The 23,692-nt window shown below is 41.9% G+C and overlaps 1 protein-coding gene across 1 annotated transcript in view; it reads right to left on the bottom strand.

The window, feature by feature from the left end:
• Positions 1-23,692, bottom strand: part of LOC128644185 (phosphatidylinositol 4-phosphate 3-kinase C2 domain-containing subunit alpha-like) — a gene marked incomplete at both ends in the record, with an annotated part of 66,885 nt that overhangs the window by 26,537 nt on the left and 16,656 nt on the right. Inside the window, 2 exons of the mRNA XM_053696886.1 lie at positions 15,502-15,712; positions 22,979-23,027. Coding sequence (XP_053552861.1) covers positions 15,502-15,712; positions 22,979-23,027 — 260 coding nt within the window. The remainder of the gene's footprint in view (positions 1-15,501; positions 15,713-22,978; positions 23,028-23,692) is intronic.

Below are 23,692 nucleotides of genomic sequence, written 5' to 3'. Positions count from 1 at the left end.
GTTGTGAGGGCACAGCAATCACTTCAGAGGCGTGTGGGGACTTTAAGCTACCCAAATATTGGCATTACTGCCAGATTTGACTTCTCCTAAAGTCTGTGATGTGGCATCAAGCCACACGGAGCACTCCATATTCTGTGACCGGACATGTTAGCCTTCACATATAGGTGGGAGGATGGTGGATCTCCATAGCCGAGCGTTCTGCCCAATGCAGGTAGTTTATTAGGCATGGCAGCACCGTGTCCCAGTGCAGAATTAACGGTGAAACTTCATATTTCAGAAATAGCCTTGGCCACTTTCACAGAGCCATGTGGCCATCTTAGCCCCTGTCAGCTCCGCGTCATTCAGTTTCGAAGGCCTCAGAAACATAGTTATTCTCAGACTTTGTGGTACGCACCATGTAGCAAACATTCCAGGAGCCTTCCAGGGTTCAAAAGACAACAGGTCTCTAACAAGTATTGCTTTTAACAGCCATATAAATCAAGTGTGTTTGCTATATTTCTTGGAGCTCTAGAAAAACACGTCCATTCTCCTCGGCTGTTGGCTCCGCCCCCCCTCCATTTTTGCTTTTAATCTTAGCTGAGAGCTTGTGAGTGAGTGCTGGACTTTCTCTGTGTGCTGTATTAATTTGTATTGTAATTTTCCCGATGGGCCTTGCACCCAGACCTGTCTGGGGTTAACTGCCTGTGACTCTGGGGACAGTGCAGCTTCCCGAGAGTGCTATTGTGCACCCAGGGCTGTGCATGTTGCAGGGTCATGGGATGTATACCCAGTCCGGTCTGAGAGTGCACCGTGTTTATATACATATATATATATATATATACATACATATACATACACACACACACACACATATATATATATATATATATATATATATATATATACACACACACACATACAGTGTGTATATATAAATATATATATATATATATATATATATAAATATATATATATATATATATATATATATACACACACATACAGTGTGTATATATAAATATATATATATATATATATATATATATATATATATATACACACACACATATATATATATATATATATATATACACACACACACACATATATATATATATATACACACACACACACATATATATATATATATATATATATATATATATATATATACACACACACATATATATATATATATATATATATACACACACACACACACACATATATATATACATATATATATATACACACACACACACATATATATATATATATATATATATATATATATGATATTAGTGGAGATGGAGGGCACTCACAGGACTTCATACATAAGAACTTTTATTGTAGTAGTAACATAAATACAGTGTCGACGTTTCGGCCTTTTCTTAGGCCTTCTTCAAGACAAATTTCATAGTCTTAACTCATGCGGAACGCAACGTCTGCGTTGTACTCCCAGAATGAAAAAATCATACGCCTCAAACGATATGCATAGGATATTAGTGGAGATGGAGGGCACTCACAGGACTTCATACATAAGATAACTTTTATTGTAGTAGTAACATAAATAGTGTCGACGTTTCGGCCATTTCTTAGGACTTCAAGACAAATTTCATAGTCTTAACTCATGCGGAACGCAACGTCCGCGTTGCACTCCCAGAATGAAAAAATCATTTTTGAGGATTGCACCCAGGCACTGGAAACATTGATGTGGAAGGAGTGCTGGGCCACCGGCTACCACATATATATATATATATATATATATATATATATATATATATATATATATATATATATGTACGTGTGTGTACATACATACAGTACCTTCAGACCTGAGGAAGAGAGGAAAACTCTCGAAAGCTTGTCTTTGAAATATGTTAGTCCAATAAAAAAGGTATCACTGCATACTGCAATATAGCCCTAATATATATATATATATATATTAGGGCTGCACGATAAACAAATTTAAAATCGCGGGAGTAAGCAATTTTTAACCCCGCCCACTATGACGTACAGGAGGGTTCCGCTGTGGTCACATGCGGGTAAGGGGCGTGGCGGTGACTTCAATTGCCGAACCACAATGGTCGAGTTTTCGCTGCGAGGAGCGGGAATGGGGGCAGACTCGGGGCCGTGACGCCTGGCCTGTTATTTGCAGGACCCCAGTGACGTGGCTCGCTTCGAGCAGCTATGCGGGTGCAGAGCTGCACGGGTCAACAGGCTAACGGGGACAATAACAGTACCGCAGGGAACCGCAGAAGTCGTTGCAGAGCCGCTACTCTAACGAGCGAGAAGGGCCAAGACTTCACCGTCTGCAGCCCGTTGCTCTATTACTTGTACATGCTCGGCACCATGCTGGGGAATGAGCTCTTCTACATCTCCTTCTTCCTCTTCGGGATATGGACAACGTGTAGTGAGGAGCTGCACATTACAACCCACAGTAGAGACGGCAGGGCGGCAGTGCTGGTATAGTATTCAGTAGGCCTTCCTGCAGCCGCTACTGTGGGCTGTAATTTGTAGCTCCTCACAACATATGTTTTTATTGTGCCTAATGATTCTACTAAGTGGCAGCACTAGGAAGAGGGAAGATGGTGGGCAGCGGCAAACTAAAAGGGCTGCATGATCAGATGTGTAAAAGGAACTGTCTTGGGGGGGGGGGGCTTTTTCTGATACGTATCTTTTATCAGATTACACTATGTTGTTTTTTTGTTTTGCTATTTCTTTCTTTTCCTTTTAATCCACTGCCTATTGGCGAACATCTTGAGAGCGCCGTCTGACCTTCCTTTTTAGCATTGTTTTTTGTATAGACTTCCTTTATTGTAGTGACCTTAAAGGTTCAGTCTTTTTCTGATAGCAGCGTTTAAGAATTGTTTTGCAAGTTTGTCACTTTCTAGCTTATTGTACACTTGTCCCTTAACTTCTGTTATTGCTGTATAAGGGTATTATAGCTCTTACACATATCCCCTTGTCATATATGTGTGTGCACTTTTTTTTTTATATAAATTTGGGGATTATCTAGTCCTGAAAACGGAGATCATATGGCAGGCTTCACAAGTGTGACCCTGCTACATATCTGTTCATAGTTTGCTGTTTATTTTATAATTTCTGCTGAAGCTAAACAATGGATATTTTATTAACACAATGGCAGAGACTGAAAAAAAAAGGTTGTAAATTTTAAATTTTATCTCAAAGAAATGTATTGGTTCGGAAGAATAAACTTTAAAATGTTTATTTAAGGGACAGGAAAGTCAAAATTAAACTTGCATGATTCAGATAAACCATGTGATTATAAGACAACCATGTGATAAAATGGAAAATTCAAGAACAAGGGGTCATGATCTCAAGCTAAAGGGTAGTAGATTCAGGAGTAATTTGAGGAAGCTTCTTTACAGAAAGAGTGATTGATTTATGGAAGAAACTTCCTCAAGAGGTAGTAATGACAAACACTGTGGGGGGACTTTAAAAATGCCTGGGACAAGCATAAGGCTATCCTACAAACTTGATAAGTTTATACTGTTAGGTAATATCGGGCAGACTTGCTAGGCCAATGGCTCTTATCTGCCGTCAATATCTATGTTTCTATGTGAGAAGACACTTTTAAATTCACTTCTATTTTCAAATGTGCTTTGTTCTCTTGGTATCCCTTGTTGAAAAATAATATGTACATCTCCTACACTAGTGAGAGCTAGCTGCTGATTGGTGCTTGCACACATGTGTCTCTTGTGATTGGCTAACTAGATGTGTTCAGCTGGCTGCCAGTACTGCAATGCTGTTACTTCAGCAAAGGATAACAAGACAAACACATTTGATAATAGAAGTAATTTAGAAAGTTGTTTAATATTGTATGTTCTATCCAAATCATAAAATATTTTGGGGTTTCCTGTTCTTTAAGAACCAAATTCAAATTCCATTGAGGAGAAATTGGATCACATGACAAATTCTGTCTAAAGGCTGGACAACATTTTGAATATCAAGTAGTTTCCCAAATTTTCTTTGATACAACAGACAACGCTGAAATCTTACCTCTTAAAGAAAGTTGGCAAATAAACCGTTATCTAAACCCTCTTGTAAAATCTGAAGGATTCTAAAGGAACGCCAACTGAAATTATTCTTTTCACACCAAACTAGAAAAACTTTCTATATCTAGTGACATTTTCTAATAAGTTTTTCTGGCTTGGATTAAAGGTTTCCATCACCTTATCAGAAAAAAAACTGTGCTGTGGAAACGGGTATTCTACCTCCAAGCCTTCAAGTTGAGAAAGTTGAGATCTTGATGATAGAAAGAACCTTGAGATAGATCTTGTCTTAAAGGAAGAGGAGATGGAAAACAACTGGTGGAGATCAGAATCAAATCTGCATACCACGTTCTTCAAGGCCAAGCAGGAGATATCAAGATTACTAACGACACAGAAAAAAAAAACATGGCGTTGCTAGAGCTTTCTCTAATTCTGCTTAAGGATTCCTGGATCTTACAAATTATTTTTGGAATTTTGATGAAAAAGAAACATCCCTTTTAAATGCAGAAAAACTGTCTAAAAGGGAAATCAGGCTTCGACTATTGGTTGAAATTAAATACAATTATTTAATAGATTTTTCTTCTAAAGGCTTAGAATTGTATACCCCTACGGTACATGAGTCTAAATAAGCCACAGACTCCTGATCATCCGAAAAAAAAATGTCACTTTCAGAAAACTGATCTGAGGAGATAGACAGTAATTAACCGCTTAGCAAATTTGATCATAAGAGATTCAGCTAGGAAGAAAACAGGAACTTATCCACTTACTAAGATGAGGCATGGCAGCCAACTTCTCAGTAAAAAGACAAGCGCACAAAATCCTAAAAACCTGGAGCAAAAAACTGAAGAACTTCCTTAAACTGTACAAACAGAGGAAGAAATGGTTAAACACATAAATGCAAATACAGCATTAAACTGTGAGGAATGCATGAAAAGATCCGTATAGAATTGCACATCTGAATTAGTAATACGCTTGCAAAAAACATAATTTATGCTTACCTGATAAATTTATTTCTCTTGTAGTGTATCCAGTCCACGGATCATCCATTACTTATGGAATATATTCTCCTTCCCAACAGGAAGTTGCAAGAGTCCACCCACAGCAAAGCTGCTATATAGCTCCTCCCCTAACTGCCATATTCAGTCATTCGACCGAAAACATGTAGAGAAAGGAAAAAACCATAGGGTGCAGTGGTGACTGTAGTTCAAATGAAAAAAATTACCTGCCTTAAAGTGACAGGGCGGGCCGTGGACTGGATACACTACAAGAGAAATAAATTTATCACATAAGCATACATAATGTTTTCTCTTGTTAAGTGTATCCAGTCCACGGATCATCCATTACTTATGGAATACCAATACCAAAGCTAAAGTACACGGATGATGGGAGGGACAAGGCAGGTACTTAAACGGAAGTTACCACTGCCTGTAAGAAACCCTTTCTCCCAAAAATAGCCTCCGAAGAAGCAAGGTATCAAATTTGTTAAATTTGAAAAAGTAGGAAGCGCAGACCAAGACTCCGTCTTGTAAATCTGTTCCACAGAAGCCACATTTAAAAAAGGCCCAAGTGAAAACCACAGCTCTAGTAGAATGAGCTGTAATCCCTTCTTGAGGCTGCTGTCCAGCAGTCTCATAAGCTAAATGAATTATGCTTTTTAACCAAAAAGACAGAGAGGCTGCCGAAGTCTTTTGACCTCTCCTCTGTCCAGAATAGACAACAAACAAGGTGAACGTTTGATGAAAACTGTAGTAGCTTGTAAGTAAAACTTTAAAGCACAAACCACGTCCAATATTGTGTAATAGACGTTCCTTCTTTGAGGAAGGATTAGGATACAAGCATGGAACAACTATCTCTTGAGTGATGTTCTTGTTAGATACCACCTTAGGAAAAAACCCAGGTTGGTACGCAGGACTACCTTATCTGTACGAAGGACCAGATAAGGAGAATCACATTGTAACACAGATAACTTGGAGACTCTACGAGTCGAGGAAATAGCTACCCAAAAGGAACTTTCCAAGATAAAGATTGATATCTATGGAACAAAAAAGGTTCAAACGGAACTTCTTGAAGAACCTTAAGAACCAGGTTTAAGCTCCATGGTGGAGCAACAGTTTTAAACACAGGCTTGGATCTAACCAAAGCCTGACCAAATGCCTGAACGTCTAGAATACCTGCCAGACGCTTGTGCAAAAAAATAGACAGAGTAAAAATCTGTCCCTTTTAAGGAATTAGCCGACAACCCTTTTCTCCAAAACATCTTGGAGAAAAGATAATATCCTGGGAATCCAGACTTTACTCCATGAATAACCCTTGGATTCATAACAATCAGATATTTACACCATATCTATGTTCAATTTCCCTAGAGACAGGCTTTCATGTCTGTATTAAGGTATCAATGGCTGACTCGGAGAAGCCATGCTTTGATAACATCAAGCGTTCAGTCTCCAGGCAGTCCATCTCAGATTGATTCTATTTAGAAGGTTGAAAGGACCCTGAGGTAGAGGGACCTGTCTCAGAAGCAGAGACCGTGATGGAAAGGATGACATGTCCACCAGATCTGCATACCAGGTCCTGCGTGGCTACGCAGGCGCTGTCAAAAACACCAAAGCCCTCTCCTGCTTGGTCTTGACCTCCGGAGGAAATCCCACTCCCCCGGAAGAAAAGTCTGACGACTTAGAAAAACCACCTCCCAGTTCTCAACACCTGGGATATGGATAGCTGATAGACAAGAGTGAGTCTCTGTCCAGTGAATTATTGTAAGACTTCTAACATCGCTAGGGAACTTCTGTTCCCCATTGATGGCTGATGTAAGCCACAGTCGTGTATATTGTCCGACTGAGTATGATGTACCTCAGAGTTGCTAACTGAGGCCAAGTCTGAAGAGCATGGAATATCACTCCCAGTTCCAGAATATTTATTAGAAGGAGGGTCTCCTCCTAAGTCCACTATCCCTGAGCCTTCAGGGAGTTCCAGACTGCATCCCAACCTAAAAGGCTGGCATCTATTGTAACAATTGTCCCATCTGACCTGCGGAAGGTCATACCCTTGGACAGATGGACCTGATATAGTCACCAGAGAAGAGAATCTCTGGTCTCTTGGTCCAGGTTAAACATGGGAACAAATCTGTGTAATCCCCGTTCCTCTGATTGAGCATGCATAGTTGCAGTGGTCTGAAATGTAGACGTGCAAACGGTACTATGTCCCTTGCCGCTACCATTAAGCCGATTTCATTCATGTACTGAGCCACCGAAGGGCGCGGATGGGATGAAAAACACGGCAGAAATTTAGAAACTTTGACAAACTGGACTCCGTCAGGTAAATTTTCATTTCTACAGAATCTATCAGAGTCCCTAGGAGGGAAAACCTTGAGATTGGGGATAGAAAACTCTATCCTTGTTCACTTTCCACCCATGTGATCTCAGAAATGCCAGTACTACGTCCGTATGAGACTTGGCAATTTGGATGTTTGACGCCTGTATCAGGATGTCGTCTAAATAAGGGGCCACTTCTATGCCCCGCGGCCTAAGGACCGCCAAAGCGACCCCAGAACCTCCATAAAGATTCTTGGGGCTGTAGATATCCCAAAGGAAAGAGCTACAAACTGGTAATGCCTGTCTAGAAAGGCAAACCTGAAAAAACGAAGGTGATCTTTATGCATCCCAATGTGAGGATAAGCATCCTTCAAATCCATTGTAGTCCTCTATTGACTCTCCTGGATCATAGTTAAGATGGTACGAATAGTTTCCATCTGAAATGACGGAATTCTGAGGAATTTGTTTAAGATCTTTAGATCCAAAATAGGTCTGAAGGTTCCCTCACCTTGGGAACCACAAACAGATTTGAGTAAAAACTCTGTCCCTGTTCCTCTCTTGGAACTGGATGGATCTCGTACACAATGTAAGAATGCCTCCTCCTTTATCTGGTTTGCAGATAATTGTGAAAGGCGAAATCTCCCCTTTTTTTGGGGGGGGGAATCTTTGAAATCCAGAAGATATCTCTGGGATATAAATTCCAATGCCTAGGGATCCTGGGCATCTCTTGCCCACGCCTGGGCGAAGAATGAAAGTCTGCCCCCTATAGGATCCGTTACCGGATAGGGGTCCGTTCCTTCATGCTGCCTTAGAGGTAGCAGCAGGCTCCTTGGCCTGCTTATCTTTGTTCCAGGTCCGATTGTCTCCAGACCGCCTTGGACTGAGCAAAAATTAGACCTTTTTTGGCCCTTGATTTGGACCTATCCTGAGGAAGGGCATGACCTTTTCCTCCAGTGATATAAGCAATAATCTCCTTCAAACCAGGCCCGATAGGGTCTGCCCCTTGAAGGGAAGTTAAATAGTTTATTTATTAAAGTCACGACAGCTGACCATGATATAAGTCATAGCGCTCTGCGCGCCAGTATAGTAAAAAACAGAATTCTTAGCCATTAGTCTAGTCAAATGAACAAAGGCATCAGAAAACAAACATATGTTAAAAAAACGATTAAACATGCCAGCAAACGTTTTAAAACACATTTTTATAAGAGTATGTATCTCTATTAATAAGCCTGATACCAGTCGCTATCGCTGCATTTAAGGCTTTACTTACATTACTTCGGTATCAGCAGTATTTTCTTAGTCAATTCCATTCCTAGAAAAATATTTTACTGCACATACCTTTTCTGCAGGAAAACCTGCACGCCATTCCCCCTCTGAAGTACCTCACTCCTCAGAATGTGTGAGAACAGCAAATGGATCTTAGTTACGTCTGCTAAGATCATAGAAAAACGCAGGCAGATTCTTCTTCCAAATACTGCCTGAGAAAAAACAGCACACTTCGGTGCCATTTAAAAATAACAAACTTTTGATTGAAGAATAAACTAAGTATACATCACCACAGACTCTCACAACCTCCTATCTATGTTGAGGCTTGCAAGAGAATGACTGAATATGGCAGTTAGGGGAGGAGCTATATAGCAGCTTTGCTGTGGGTGGACTCTTGCAACTTCCTGTTGGGAAGGAGAATATATTCCATAAGTAATGGATGATCCGTGGACTGGATACACTTAACAAGAGAAATACAATTAACAAAAGTGGAGAAAGGATCTAAAGTCTAAAAAGACTACATATAAATGATTGGGGACAGTTTAAGTATGCTCCATTATGCAATTAAGTGACCACAAATAATAGAATACTGTATTAGGAGACAAACTAATATATATATTCAAGGGCTTAAAGGGACACTGAACCCAAATTTTTTCTTTCGTGATTCAGATAGAGCATGCAATTTTAAGCAACTTTCTAATTTACTCCTATTATCAAATTTTCTTCGTTCTTTTGCCATCTTTATTTGAAAAAGAAGGCATCTAGGCTTTTTTGTTCAGAACTCTGGACAGCACTTTTTATTGGTGGATGAATTTATCCACCAATCAGCAAGAACAACCCAGGTTGTTCACCAAAAAATGGGCAGGCATCTAAACTCATTATTTCTTTTCAAATAAAGAAACCAAGAGAATGAAGAAAATTTGATAATAGGAGTAAATAAGAAAGTTGCTTAAAATGTCAAGCTCTATCTAAATCACGAAATAAAACATTTGGGTTCAGTGTCCCTTTAAGTCAGCAACGTCTGAGAACAAGGGGAGAGGAATAAAGACCTCTTTATCAAACTACACAATAATAAAACCATGGTACAATCGTTATAACAACATAGGTTCTTGAAAACTAGGAATCTTACACCTTCCAACAAGAAAGATACTACAGCAGAATAAAACATCAAGAGCGCTATCCAAAATGAAAAGACACGGTAGGCCAAAAGTGTGAAATGAACTGCTGACATGTAAATTATAAGATTTTTTTTACTTTAAAAATTAATTAGCAGAATAGAGCGTGCTAACCCGATACGGGGGGACTCTGAGGTCTTTAATGCCCCCTCAAATGTATCTTAAAGGGCCACTGTAAGTAAACATTTTCTATGCCTGTTACTAACTAACTACCCCAAATACGGTTTTTATCAATAGCATTTCATTAACATATCTCTACCGTATGTCAGAAATCTTGTCTGCAAATTTAATTGTTTTCCAAACCCACTCCGTGGGTATCCTTTGCTCTGTACCAATCAGTTTACAATACCTAGGTTTCAAAATGGCGCTTTAAAAACAAAGTTATTGGTTTAAGTATTTTGAACATGCAGTGCTGAAAATAGTGGGCAGGATAACGTGACATCATCGGCGAATAAAAGATATAACTTTTAGAACGTTATGAAACTTCGTTTTGGAGAAAATATAGGTCAGTAGGTTTTAATTAATGTTTATTAACTTTAATATGTTAGTTGTTTAGCTTAAAAATTATAACAGAAAGTAATCCTTTAAATAAAATAACTTTAATGCCTCATCAGTCTCCTAACTACACATAGACAGTAATCTGCATAAAGTCTAATGTGAATGTGGTAATGTCTGGAATAAAGTCCCTTGGCTATTATGTAACATGTCATATGTATCTGCTTATAGCCTGGGGGCAATGTGAGAGCAAATGTTGAAACAGTCTAACCTGACAGGCACCCACCTGTCCCTGGGACACCTGTAACGGGCCTGTGATTATCTCCCTCACTGAGAGTAATTGTGCCTCCAGTCTCCTGTGTCTCTCAGAAGCAGATCTGAGGGGGAAATTCAGGCGTCAAATCAGTCTGAGAACACCTTTCAACAAAGAATCTCAAGGGCACCTCAATTCCTCAGCCACCTCCTAGGAGTCGAAGTTTACAACTGAGATAACAGTGAGGTGGGAGGGATGAAGTGCTCGAGAGTTTGGGGAAACTTTGCCTCCTCCTAGTGGCTATGAAGTGAATCCTATGTATAAAAGAAAAACTGTGTGCGGTGTGCATGAGAAGTGTGCATATGTTCTGCTGCATACATTGTTTTGTGTGGAAATCTGTGTTGTGGTTATGTATTGTATTCATTGCAGTGTTTTTTCTTTCACAATAGAAAACACCTACTAAGTGCATGCCACATTCCATAAAGACCGCGGGCAGCATTTGTTGTGGGATTAACTAGTTGTTTTCAGTGTTATGAGAGGGTAAGGAATCTATTTTTAACAACTCCAAAATAATACATTTATTTCAGAATATACAGTATATAACTTTTGTAATCATACACATTTCATTTTTAAAAAGGAAAAGGAAAAAAAAAATGTATGCTTACCAGATAAATTCCTTTCTTCCCTGGTAGAGAGAGTCCACAACTTCATTCCTTACTGCTGGGAAATACAACACCTGGCCACCAGGAGGAGGCAGAGACACCCCAGCCAAAGGCTTAAATATCCTTCCCACTTCTCCCTATCCCCTAGTTATTCGGACGAGGGAACGAGGAAAAGTAGGAGAAACATCAGGGTATAAAGGTGCCAGAAGAAACTAAAAAAGGGAGCCGCCCAAACAAAAAATAACTAACGGGCAGGGTCGTGGACTCTCCGTCCCAGGAAAGAAAGGAATTTATCTGGTTAGCATACATTTTGTTTTCTTTCCATAAGGCAGGGAGAGTCCACTACTTCATTCCTTACTGTTAGGAAAACAATACTCAAGCACGTAAAACTGCCTTATCGGCATGAAAAACAAGGCAAGGGAGATCACATTGCAAGGCAGAAATCTCTGAGACTTTGCGAGCAGAGGCAATAGCCAATAGAAACAAAACCTCCCAAGATAACAGTTTAATTTCAACATTATGCATGGGCTCAAACGGAGCCTGCTACAACACACGAAGAACAAGATTGAGACTCCATGGCGGAGTCATCTTTCTAAACACAGGTCTGATCCTAGTCAGAGCCTTAATGAAGGACTGCACATTCGGAAGCTCAGCTAATTTCTTGTGCAGCAACACCAACAGGGCTGATATCTGTCCCTTCAGGGACCTAGCAGATAGACCCTTCTCCAGTCCATCCTGGAGAAAAGATACAATTCTGGCAACTTTAACCTTATGCCAAGAAATATGACACTCCTCACACCAGTGCAGGTAAGTCCACCACACCTTATGGTAGATGCGTCGAGTAACTGGCTTACAAGCTTGAATCAAAGTGTCGATGACACTCTCAGAGAAACCTCTCCTGGCTAAGACTAAGCGTTCAATCTCCACGCAGTTAGTCTAAGAGAATCTAGCTTTTGATGAAGGAAGGGACCCTGTATCAGCAGGTCCCTGCAAAAAGTTAACCTCAAATGAGGAGATTAAGACATCCCCACCGGATCCTCGAACCAAGTCCTTCACGGCAAGGATGGAGCAATTAGAATCACAGATACTTGCTCCTGTTTGATGCGGGCCATCAGACGAGGGAGAAGAGGTAATGGAGGAAAGTCTGAACCACCATGGAACCACTAGGTCATCCCTCAATCTCGACCCGTACCTGGGTAGTTTGGCATTGAGACGGGAGGCCATGAGGTCCATCTCCGGCATCCCCCATCTGCTGCATATCTCTGCAAAGACCTCGTGGTAGAGAGATCATTTGCCCAGGTGAAAGGATTGTCTGCTGAGGAAGTCTGCTTTCCAGTTGTCCACACCCGGAATGTGGATCGCAGAAAGGGTACAGTTCTGGGCCTCCGCCCATTCCAGGATTTGAGACACTTCTCTCATCGATAAAGGAACTTCTCGTTCCTCCCTGATGGTTGATGTAGGCTACCAAAGTTATATTGTCCGATTAGAATGTGATAAACTGGGACGAACCAAGGAGGGGCCAAGCCTTTAGAGCAATGAAGATTGCCCAGAGTTTCAAGATATTGATCGGAAGAGTGGACTCATGAGTCCACAGCCCCTGTGCATTCTTGGCACCCCAAACGCCTCCCCAGCCGTATAGACGGGTGTCCGCAGTCGCAATCTCCCAGGACGGTCTCAAGAAGCACGTGCCTTGGGACAGGTGATCTTGACAGGGCCATCAAGAGAGCGAGTCTGTTGTGACAGATCAGAATGGTCGCCGTTCCATTGTCTCAGCATGCATAGCTGTAAAGGTCTGAGATAGAATCTGGCAAAGGGAATTATGTCCATACAAGACACCATGAGTCCAATCATCTCCATACACTGGGCTACCGAAGGTCTCAAGAAGGCCTTGAGGGCAAGACATGCGGATGTTAGCTTGCAACGTCTCTGATCTGTTAGAAAGATCCTCATGGATAGAGAGTCCATCACCGTATCCAGGAAATTTACGCTGGTATTTGGAGTAAGAGAACTGTTTTCCAAGTTTATCTTCCATCCATGTGATCGAAGAAGACTAAGAAGGATTTCCGAGTGCTCCTTTGCTAGATGAAAAGATGGTGCTTGTACCAAGATATCATCCAGGTAAGGTGCTATTGCAATACCTCTTGTTCTGGCAACCGCTAGAAGAGCCTCCAGAACCTTCGTAACTATCCTTGGAGCAGTAGCTAAGCCAAACGGAAGTGCTATGAACTGGAAGTGCTGGTACAGAAAGGCAAACCACAGGAACTGAAAATGTCCCTCGTGTATCGGAACGTGAAGGTATGCATCCTTCAGGTCTATGGTGGTCATAACTGTCCTTCCTGAACAAGGGAAAAGAATTTACCGTATTGTCTCCATTTTGAAAGAGGGGACAGTCAAACTTGTTTAGGCACTTCAGGTCTAGAATTGGATGAAAAGTTCCCTCCTTTTTGGGAACCACAAAGAGGTTTGAATAGAACCCCAAACCTCTTTCTGATGTAGGTACTGGGACAATTAGTCTAGAGCAGTGATTTTCGACCACTGTGCCGTGGCACACTAGTGTGTCGTGAGAGATCGTCAGGTGTGCCACCGTGATTTGGTCCCTTCTTGCTTAAGTGCACTCCTAAAGCGGAACAGAATCCGGTAGCTGCTGCTACCCTACGCGCTCATCCGGACACGCAGGGACTCTCTCAACTCCCACACAGTTTTCCGGAGAGTTGGGGCTCCGCTCTGGAGATTTCACTCGCCTTAGCTGCATTACAAAAGTTCATATCAAGGAGATCTGAGCAAGAGAAGACCCGTCAAGCCAGTGTGCATTTGGGTGGCGGTGCATGTTTTTGAAGGCATCTGCTATGATAGCCACGAGGACTACTGAGAGATCTAATAAAAAGATATGACACTCCAGAGGGTCGTGACTCCGCTCCGGAGGTCAAGCAAACAGCTGCAGCCTTTTTTTCTTCTCCCGCCCCCTGTTGCGGAAGCCTGTTAGTGCCGGGGGTCGACAGCTCACATATCACCGTGACCTACTCTGAGACCTAGGAGCCTACATTCACTTGTTCCCAAGCTTCCGAACGGGGTATCTGACCAGGAGGTAGGTGTTACTTATCGGAGACCGGATTGATAGTCGCCTTGAAGAATAGAGGAGAGTGGGCCGAAGTGGTGGGAACGGCCGCCATTTTCTTTCTGTGTCTGCAGAGGTCTTTTGATCAATTGCGGCCTACACACTCCGACAGTCGCAGTTTTACAGATCCCCTTACCCCCCTTCCTGGATTCTCAAGCTCAGGGAGAATTGCCCTGGATATTAATTATATTGTTCCAGCATAGAGAAGAAGACATCTGCTTTAACTGGGTGAGACCTTTCTGTTTACCATCATATGCATTTTATGCCTTTTGCCCTCCTGGCTTAATTTTTCAGTTTACTCTCATCATTGCCTGATTGCCAAGCCCTGATGCTCTTTTGTGGGCCCCATATTTATGCTTATCCTACACTGATTGTGAAACTCATACTAGCCCCATCCACCTTAGGGATGGAACCCCACAGTTCCAATTGAGAGTCAGGGACTGGAAACAATTTCCTAAAGGTTGAAGAGGGGGAAAAGTAAGTTCTGATTCTTTCCCATTCGTTACTAATAATGTTTGTCATACGAGCTAGTACAGGAAAAGTCTGTTGGACCTTTCTGTCTTCATAAACCCTATCTAACTTAGGGATCTTAGGTTCCTCAGGTAGCTTAGCCTCTAGAACCTCTAAAGTGGACAGGACCTCCTTAAGCAAAAAATGCATATGTTCAATTTTAAAATCTAAAGGAGGGTTCCTCCGCCTCAGAATGTTCACCCTCTGAAGCTACAGAGGTTAACTCAACCTCGGATAGCTGGGACATACAAGCTAGATCCGACAGAAATTTAGATGAATAAGTCAGGAGAACTTGGTTTGACCTTTCTCTTGCGTTTCCCAGAGATAGGTAGGGTACTCAGGGCTTCAGACACCGCCGATTGTAGCTGCGTGGTAAAGTCCTTTGGCTGGGGTGTCTTTGCCTCCTCCTGGTGGCTAGGTGTTGTATTTCCCAACAGTAAGGAATGAAGTCGTGGACTCTCCCTGCCTTATGGAAAAAAATGTTAGTTCCACACTGCTTTCTCAAGTCTTATTCTGCTTGATCCAAACTAACTATAAAATAGTACCAATCACAGGAAACTGCAGAATAGGTTTCATGTATGGGAGCATTTTCAAAGAAACGTTCAAAGAAAATATTTGGTTTGTTCTTTTTAAATTTACTTTACTTTCTGATCTAATAGCTTTTTAGGCAACACGAGACAACACCAATCAGTAACATTATCACATGGGCAGTGCCTTACCTAGATACCCAACTAATGGGAAGTCCATGGGCTGCAAAAATGGTGAATTGGAGGTGGTCAGTGGATGTACTTGCTTCCTTCAGGGGTTTAGTGCTGCTAGATGATGTAACAAGATTACTGCATGAATTAAAGTGGAGCAGCAAAAGATTGTGAACTGCTGTTGTCAATAAAGTTAAACTTTCTTGTAAAGGACTTTCACACTGTGCTGCAGCTGTGGGTAAAAAAGAACAGTAAGGGATATTGCACTGTATTTGTTCGCCCTTTTAATGCAAATTCAGTTGTGTAGAAATAGCTCCTTAACATTTATTTTTTATTTCTAATAGTTTGCTGGTTAAAATACCCAACTAGAATGAAAATATGAGTACTGCAGTGTTCTCTATAGAAAAGCTACCTAAACAAATGTAAGCAGCTGAAATCAACCTCGCACCTGGGGGTGGGAGAGGCAAAAAGAAACTGAAGACAAAAATGTCAGTAAGTATTGGGCTTTGCGATTAGAGAGAAATACAATAAAGAAGTTGGCTTTTTATGCAGGCTCAGCCCATTTGAATGAGCATGTTAACACACACAATGGGTTTAATGAGTAAAAAACATAATTTATGCTTACCTGATAAATTCCTTTCTTCTGTTGTGTGATCAGTCCACGGGTCATCATTACTTCTGGGATATTATCTGCTCCCCTACAGGAAGTGCAAGAGGATTCACCCAGCAGAGTTGCTATATAGCTCCTCCCCTCTACGTCACCTCCAGTCATTCGACCAAAGACCAACGAGAAAGGAGAAGCCAAGGGTGTAGTGGTGACTGAATTATAATTTAAAAAATATGTACCTGCCTTACAAAACAGGGCGGGCCGTGGACTGATCACACAACAGAAGAAAGGAATTTATAAGGTAAGCATAAATTATGTTTTATTCTGTTATGTGTGATCAGTCCACGGGTCATCATTACTTCTGGGATACCAATACCAAAGCAAAAGTACACGGATGACGGGAGGGATAGGCAGGCTCATTATACAGAAGGAACCACTGCCTGAAGAACCTTTCTCCCAAAAATAGCCTCCGAAGAAGCAAAAGTGTCAAATTTGTAAAATTTGGAAAAAGTATGAAGCGAAGACCAAGTTGCAGCCTTGCAAATCTGTTCAACAGAGGCCTCATTCTTAAAGGCCCAAGTGGAAGCCACAGCTCTAGTGGAATGAGCTGTAATTCTTTCAGGAGGCTGCTGTCCAGCAGTCTCATAGGCTAAACGTATTATGCTACGAAGCCAAAAAGAGAGAGAGGTAGCAGAAGCTTTTTGACCTCTCCTCTGTCCAGAATAAACGACAAACAGGGAAGAAGTTTGGCGAAAATCTTTAGTTGCCTGCAAGTAGAACTTGAGGGCACGAACTACATCCAGATTGTGTAGAAGAAGTTCCTTCTTTGAAGAAGGATTTGGACACAAAGATGGAACAACAATCTCTTGATTGATGTTCCTGTTAGAGACAACCTTAGGTAAGAACCCAGGTTTAGTACGCAGAACTACCTTGTCTGAGTGAAAGATCAGATAAGGAGAATCACAATGTAGGGCTGATAACTCAGAGACTCTTCGAGCCGAGGAAATAGCCATTAAAAATAGAACTTTCCAAGATAACAATTTTATATCAATGGAATGAAGGGGTTCAAACGGAACACCCTGTAAAACGTTAAGAACTAAGTTTAAACTCCATGGCGGAGCAACAGTTTTAAACACAGGCTTGATCCTAGCTAAAGCCTGACAAAAGGCCTGGATGTCTGAATTTTCTGACAGACGCCTGTGTAACAAGATGGACAGAGCTGAGATCTGTCCCTTTAATGAGCTAGCCGATAAACCCTTTTCTAAACCTTCTTGTAGAAAAGACAATATCCTAGGAATCCTAACCTTACTCCAGGAGTAATCTTTGGATTCACACCAGTATAGGTATTTACGCCATATTTTATGGTAAATCTTTCTGGTAACAGGCTTCCTAGCCTGTATCAGGGTATCAATAACCGACTCAGAAAAACCACGTTTTGATAAAATCAAGCGTTCAATTTCCAAGCAGTCAGCTTCAGAGAAGTTAGACTTTGATGTTTGAATGGACCCTGAATCAGAAGGTCCTGTCTTAGAGGTAGAGACCAAGGCGGACAGGATGACATGTCCACTAGATCTGCATACCAAGTCCTGCGCGGCCATGCAGGCGCTATTAGAATCACTGATGCTCTTTCCTGTTTGATTTTGGCAATCAATCGAGGAAGCAGCGGGAAGGGTGGAAACACATAAGCCATCCTGAAGTTCCAAGGTGCTGTCAAAGCATCTATCAGAACCGCTCCCGGATCCCTGGATCTGGATCCGTAGCGAGGAAGTTTGGCGTTCTGGCGAGACGCCATGAGATCTATCTCTGGTTTGCCCCAACGTCGAAGTATTTGGGCAAAGACCTCCGGATGAAGTTCCCACTCCCCCGGATGAAGAGTCTGGCGACTCAAGAAATCCGCCTCCCAGTTCTCCACTCCCGGGATGTGGATTGCTGACAGGTGGCAAGAGTGAGACTCTGCCCAGCGAATTATCTTTGATACTTCCATCATTGCTAGGGAGCTTCTTGTCCCTCCCTGATGGTTGATGTAAGCTACAGTCGTGATGTTGTCCGACTGAAACCTGATGAACCCCCGAGTTTTTAACTGGGGCCAAGCTAGAAGGGCATTGAGAACTGCTCTCAATTCCAGAATGTTTATTGGCAGGAGACTTTCCTCCTGACTCCATTGTCCCTGAGCCTTCAGAGAATTCCAGACAGCGCCCCAACCTAGAAGGCTGGCGTCTGTTGTTACAATTGTCCAGTCCGGCCTGCTGAACGGCATCCCCCTGGACAGATGTGGCCGAGAAAGCCACCATAGAAGAGAGTTTCTGGTCTCTTGATCCAGATTCAGAGTGGGGGACAAATCTGAGTAATCCCCATTCCACTGACTCAGCATGCACAATTGCAGCGGTCTGAGATGTAGGCGTGCAAAGGGTACTATGTCCATTGCTGCTACCATTAAGCCGATCACCTCCATGCATTGAGCTACTGACGGGAGTTGAATGGAATGAAGGACACGGCATGTATTTAGAAGCTTTGTTAATCTGTCTTCTGTCAGATAAATCTTCATTTCTACAGAATCTATAAGAGTCCCCAAGAATGGAACTCTTGTGAGAGGCAAGAGAGAACTCTTCTTTTCGTTCACTTTCCATCCATGCGACCTTAGAAATGCCAGAACTAACTCTGTATGAGACTTGGCAGTTTGAAAGCTTGAAGCTTGTATCAGAATGTCGTCTAGGTACGGAGCTACCGAAATTCCTCGCGGTCTCAGAACCGCTAGAAGAGCACCCAGAACCTTTGTGAAGATTCTTGGAGCCGTAGCCAATCCGAATGGAAGGGCTACAAACTGGTAATGCCTGTCTAAGAAGGCAAACCTTAGATACCGGTAATGATCTTTGTGAATCGGTATGAGAAGGTAAGCATCCTTTAAATCCACTGTGGTCATGTACTGACCCTTTTGGATCATGGGTAAGATTGTCCGAATAGTTTCCATTTTGAACGATGGAACTCTTAGGAATTTGTTTAGGATCTTTAAATCCAAGATTGGCCTGAAAGTTCCCTCTTTTTTGGGAACCACAAACAGGTTTGAGTAAAACCCTTGTCCTTGTTCCGACCGCGGAACCGGATGGATCACTCCCATTAATAATAGATCTTGTACACAGCGTAGAAACGCGTCTTTCTTTATTTGGTTTGTTGACAACCTTGACAGATGAAATCTCCCTCTTGGGGGAGATAATTTGAAGTCTAGAAGGTATCCCTGAGATATGATCTCTAGCGCCCAGGGATCCTGGACATCTCTTGCCCAAGCCTGGGCGAAGAGAGAGAGTCTGCCCCCCACTAGATCCGGTTCCGGATCGGGGGCCCTCGGTTCATGCTGTCTTAGGGGCAGCAGCAGGTTTTCTGGCCTGCTTGCCCTTATTCCAGGACTGGTTAGGTTTCCAGCCTTGTCTGTAACGAGCAACAGCTCCTTCCTGTTTTGGTGTAGTGGAAGTTGATGCTGCACCTGCTTTGAAATTCCGAAAGGGACGAAAATTAGACTGTCTAGCCTTAGCTTTGGCTTTGTCTTGAGGTAGAGCGTGGCCCTTACCTCCTGTAATGTCAGCGATAATTTCTTTCAAACCGGGCCCAAATAAAGTTTGCCCCTTGAAAGGTATATTAAGTAATTTGGACTTAGAAGTTACATCAGCCGACCAGGATTTTAGCCACAGCGCCCTACGTGCCTGAATGGCGAATCCTGAATTCTTAGCCGTAAGTTTGGTTAAATGTACTACGGCCTCCGAAATGAATGAATTAGCTAGTTTAAGGACTCTAAGCCTGTCCGTAATGTCGTCCAGCGTAGCGGAACTAAGGTTCTCTTCCAGAGACTCAATCCAAAATGCTGCCGCAGCCGTAATCGGCGCGATGCATGCAAGGGGTTGCAATATAAAACCTTGTTGAACAAACATTTTCTTAAGGTAACCCTCTAATTTTTTATCCATAGGATCTGAAAAAGCACAGCTATCCTCCACCGGGATAGTGGTGCGCTTAGCTAAAGTAGAAACTGCTCCCTCCACCTTAGGGACCGTTTGCCATAAGTCCCATGTGGTGGCGTCTATTGGAAACATCTTTCTAAATATTGGAGGGGGTGAGAACGGCACACCGGGTCTATCCCACTCCTTAGTAACAATTTCAGTTAATCTCTTAGGTATAGGAAAAACGTCAGTACTCGCCGGTACCGCAAAGTATTTATCCAACCTACACATTTTCTCTGGTATTGCAACAGTGTTACAATCGTTAAGAGCCGCTAAGACCTCCCCTAGTAATACACGGAGGTTTTCCAATTTAAATTTAAAATTTAAAATTTGAAATATCTGAATCCAATCTGCTTGGATCAGAACCGTCACCTACAGAATGAAGCTCTCCGTCCTCATGCTCTGCAAGCTGTGACGCAGTATCAGACATGGCCCTAGAATTATCAGCGCACTCTGTTCTCACCCCAGAGTGATCACGCTTGCCTCTTAGTTCTGGTAACTTAGCCAAAACTTCAGTCATAACAGTAGCCATATCTTGTAATGTTATCTGTAATGGCTGCCCAGATGTATTAGGCGCCATTATATCACGCACCTCCCGGGCGGGAGACGCAGGTACTGACACGTGAGGCGAGTTAGACGGCATAACTCTCCCCTCGCTATTTGGTGAAATTTGTTCAATTTGTACAGATTGGCTTTTATTTAAAGTAGCATCAATACAGTTAGTACATAAATTTCTATTGGGCTCCACCTTGGCATTGGAACAAATGACACAGGTATCTTCCTCTGAATCAGACATGTTTAACACACTAGCAATAAACATGCAACTTGGTTACAATCTTATTTAGCAAAAACGTACTGTGCCTCAAAGAAGCACTAAACGATTAAATGACAGTTGAAATAATGAACTGAAAAACAGTTATAGCATCACTCTTTAAAAACAACACAACTTGTTAGCAAAGGTTTGTTCCCATTAGTAAAGTAACACTAATTAAATTTTAAACATAAAAATCACAGAGCAACGTTTTAAAACACAGTCACTACATAAGTCTCACAGCTCTGCTGAGAGAATCTACCTCCCTTCAAAGAAGTTTGAAGACCCCTGAGTTCTGTTAGAGATGAACCGGATCATGCAGAAAATACAAGAGTAACTGACTGGAAATTTTTGATGCGTAGCAAAGAGCGCCAAAAACGGCCCCTCCCCCTCACACACAGCAGTGAGAGAGAAACGAAACTGTCATAATCAAAACAAGCAAACTGCCAAGTGGAAAAAATAATGCCCAAATATTTATTCACTCAGTACCTCAGAAATGCAAACGATTCTACATTCCAGCAAAAACGTTTAACATGAATTAAATACCTATTAAAAGGTTTAATGTACTTTTACAGAGTAATTCCGGTGAAATACCATCCCCAGAATACTGAAGTGTAGAGTATACATACATGTCATTATAACGGTATGGCAGGATTTTCTCATCAATTCCATTCAGAAAATAAAAACTGCTACATACCTCAATGCAGATTCAACTGCCCGCTGTCCCCTGATCTGAAGCTTTTACCTCCCTCAGATGGCCGAGAAACAGCAATATGATCTTAACTACTCCGGTTAAAATCATAAGAAAAACTCTGGTAGATTCTTCTTCAAACTCTGCCAGAGAAGTAATAACACGCTCCGGTGCTATTGTAAAATAACAAACTTTTGATTGAAGTTATAAAAACTAAGTATAATCACCATAGTCCTCTCACACCTCCTATCTAGTCTTTGGGTGCAAGAGAATGACTGGAGGTGACGTAGAGGGGAGGAGCTATATAGCAACTCTGCTGGGTGAATCCTCTTGCACTTCCTGTAGGGGAGCAGATAATATCCCAGAAGTAATGATGACCCGTGGACTGATCACACATAACAGAAGAAACAGCTATTTTAAATATAAAAAGCCCCAAAGAAGCAACTTCTGACTGGTGTAACAAGTCACTGGAAACACATTAAGGAGAAACCAAATTTACAGTGTCCCTTTAATAAACAATCCAAATGAAAATTAACACACAGTAATAATGTTTTCATTATTATCATCATTTATTTGTAGAGCGCCAAGAGATTACACTGCGCTAAACCTTATTATAATTTATTTGTAGAGCGCCAAAAGATTACGCAGCGCCAATCCTTATTATAATTTACTAGTCCTAAAGCCCGTTTACTCAGGCCATTTTTTGCAGTACAGCGGTCCCACCCCATTATCTCTCTCTCACCCTTTCTTTTGTGCTCTCTCCCCCTCTTTTTTGCGTTCTCTCTTTTGCCAGCTCTCTCCCCCCTCTCTTTTGCGCTCTCTCGCTCCCCCCCTCTTTTGCTCTCGCTCCCCCTCTTTTGCCCCCTCTCCCCCTCTTTTGCCCCCCCCTCTCCCCCTCTTTTGCCCCCCCTCTCCCCCTCTTTTGCCCCCCCTCTCTCGATCCCTCTCTATTTTGCTCTCTCTCCCCCTCTCTATTGCGCTCTCTCACTCTCTTTTGCTCTCTTCCCTCTCTTTTGCTCTTTCCCCTCTATTTTACTCTCTCTCCCTCTCTCTTCTGCACTTTCCCCTCTCTTCTTCTCTTCCCTCTCTCTTTAGCTCTTTCCTATCTCTTTTTGTCTATCCCCCTCTCTTTCTATTTCTCTCCCCTCTAGCGTGCGCCGGCGACGCCGACCAACCACGCACCCGACCATGCCCACTCACCCGGCCATGCCCACTTTCGCTGCAAACAGGATGTCAGCTAAGCCAGGTGTGTTTGTCCTGTGCTGTCTCTACTGCGCATGACAGCTTCGGACAAACACATTTGGCCTTTTATATTATAGGATTTGTAGAGTGCCAACAGATTACGCAGCGCTAATCATTATAATTTGTAGAGAGTAAACAGATTGTGCAGCGCCAATCCTTACCATCAGAAGCAATCAAGTGGGGTCCGTCTTCTTTTGGTTTGCATGAAGCCTAAATATTAAAAATATATAGCACATGAAAATCTTAGCATTACATATTATGGCCATTTTCTTTAAAAATAAGAAACGGAAATTAAAAGATTCTGAACTTCAAAACTATTAGGAGCTTCATACACAAAATGAGAACAACAAAGTTAGCTTTACATAAGAATGATTATACACATTAAAATATATATAAAAAGTAAATAAAGAAGATCACAAATTATTTACCCTTTTTTAACATGTGGAGATGTTAAATATCCTCGGTGCATCCTCCTCTACAATATTATTCCCACTACAGGCCAATATTTAACTAAAGGGCCATAAATGTAAAAAATAATGACACTCTAATTAGAGACTAATCAACCCTATACTACTGTGTGTGTAACCACCGCAAAAGGGGGTCGACAAATCTGTTTAAAATTTAGAAGCCAGTAAGAAAATTTAGTAGCCAGATATATTTTAGGTACCCGACAGTTTTTCTCCTTAAAGATTGCTGCTGTTAAACAGATACAATGGCAAAAAAACTTCTTAATGACAGTAAATCCTAGTGCTTATGAAACGTTAGGATTTACCAGAGGAGCAAATAAAACATAATTTATGCTTACCTGATAAATTTATTTCTCTTGTAGTGTATCCAGTCCACGGATCATCCATTACTTATGGGATATTAACTCC

Source organism: Bombina bombina, unplaced genomic scaffold, assembly GCF_027579735.1.
Source record: "Bombina bombina isolate aBomBom1 unplaced genomic scaffold, aBomBom1.pri scaffold_1193, whole genome shotgun sequence".
NCBI lineage: Eukaryota > Metazoa > Chordata > Amphibia > Anura > Bombinatoridae > Bombina > Bombina bombina.
Note: the sequence above shows the minus strand (reverse complement) of the source record. Positions and strands in the feature narration are given on the sequence as shown.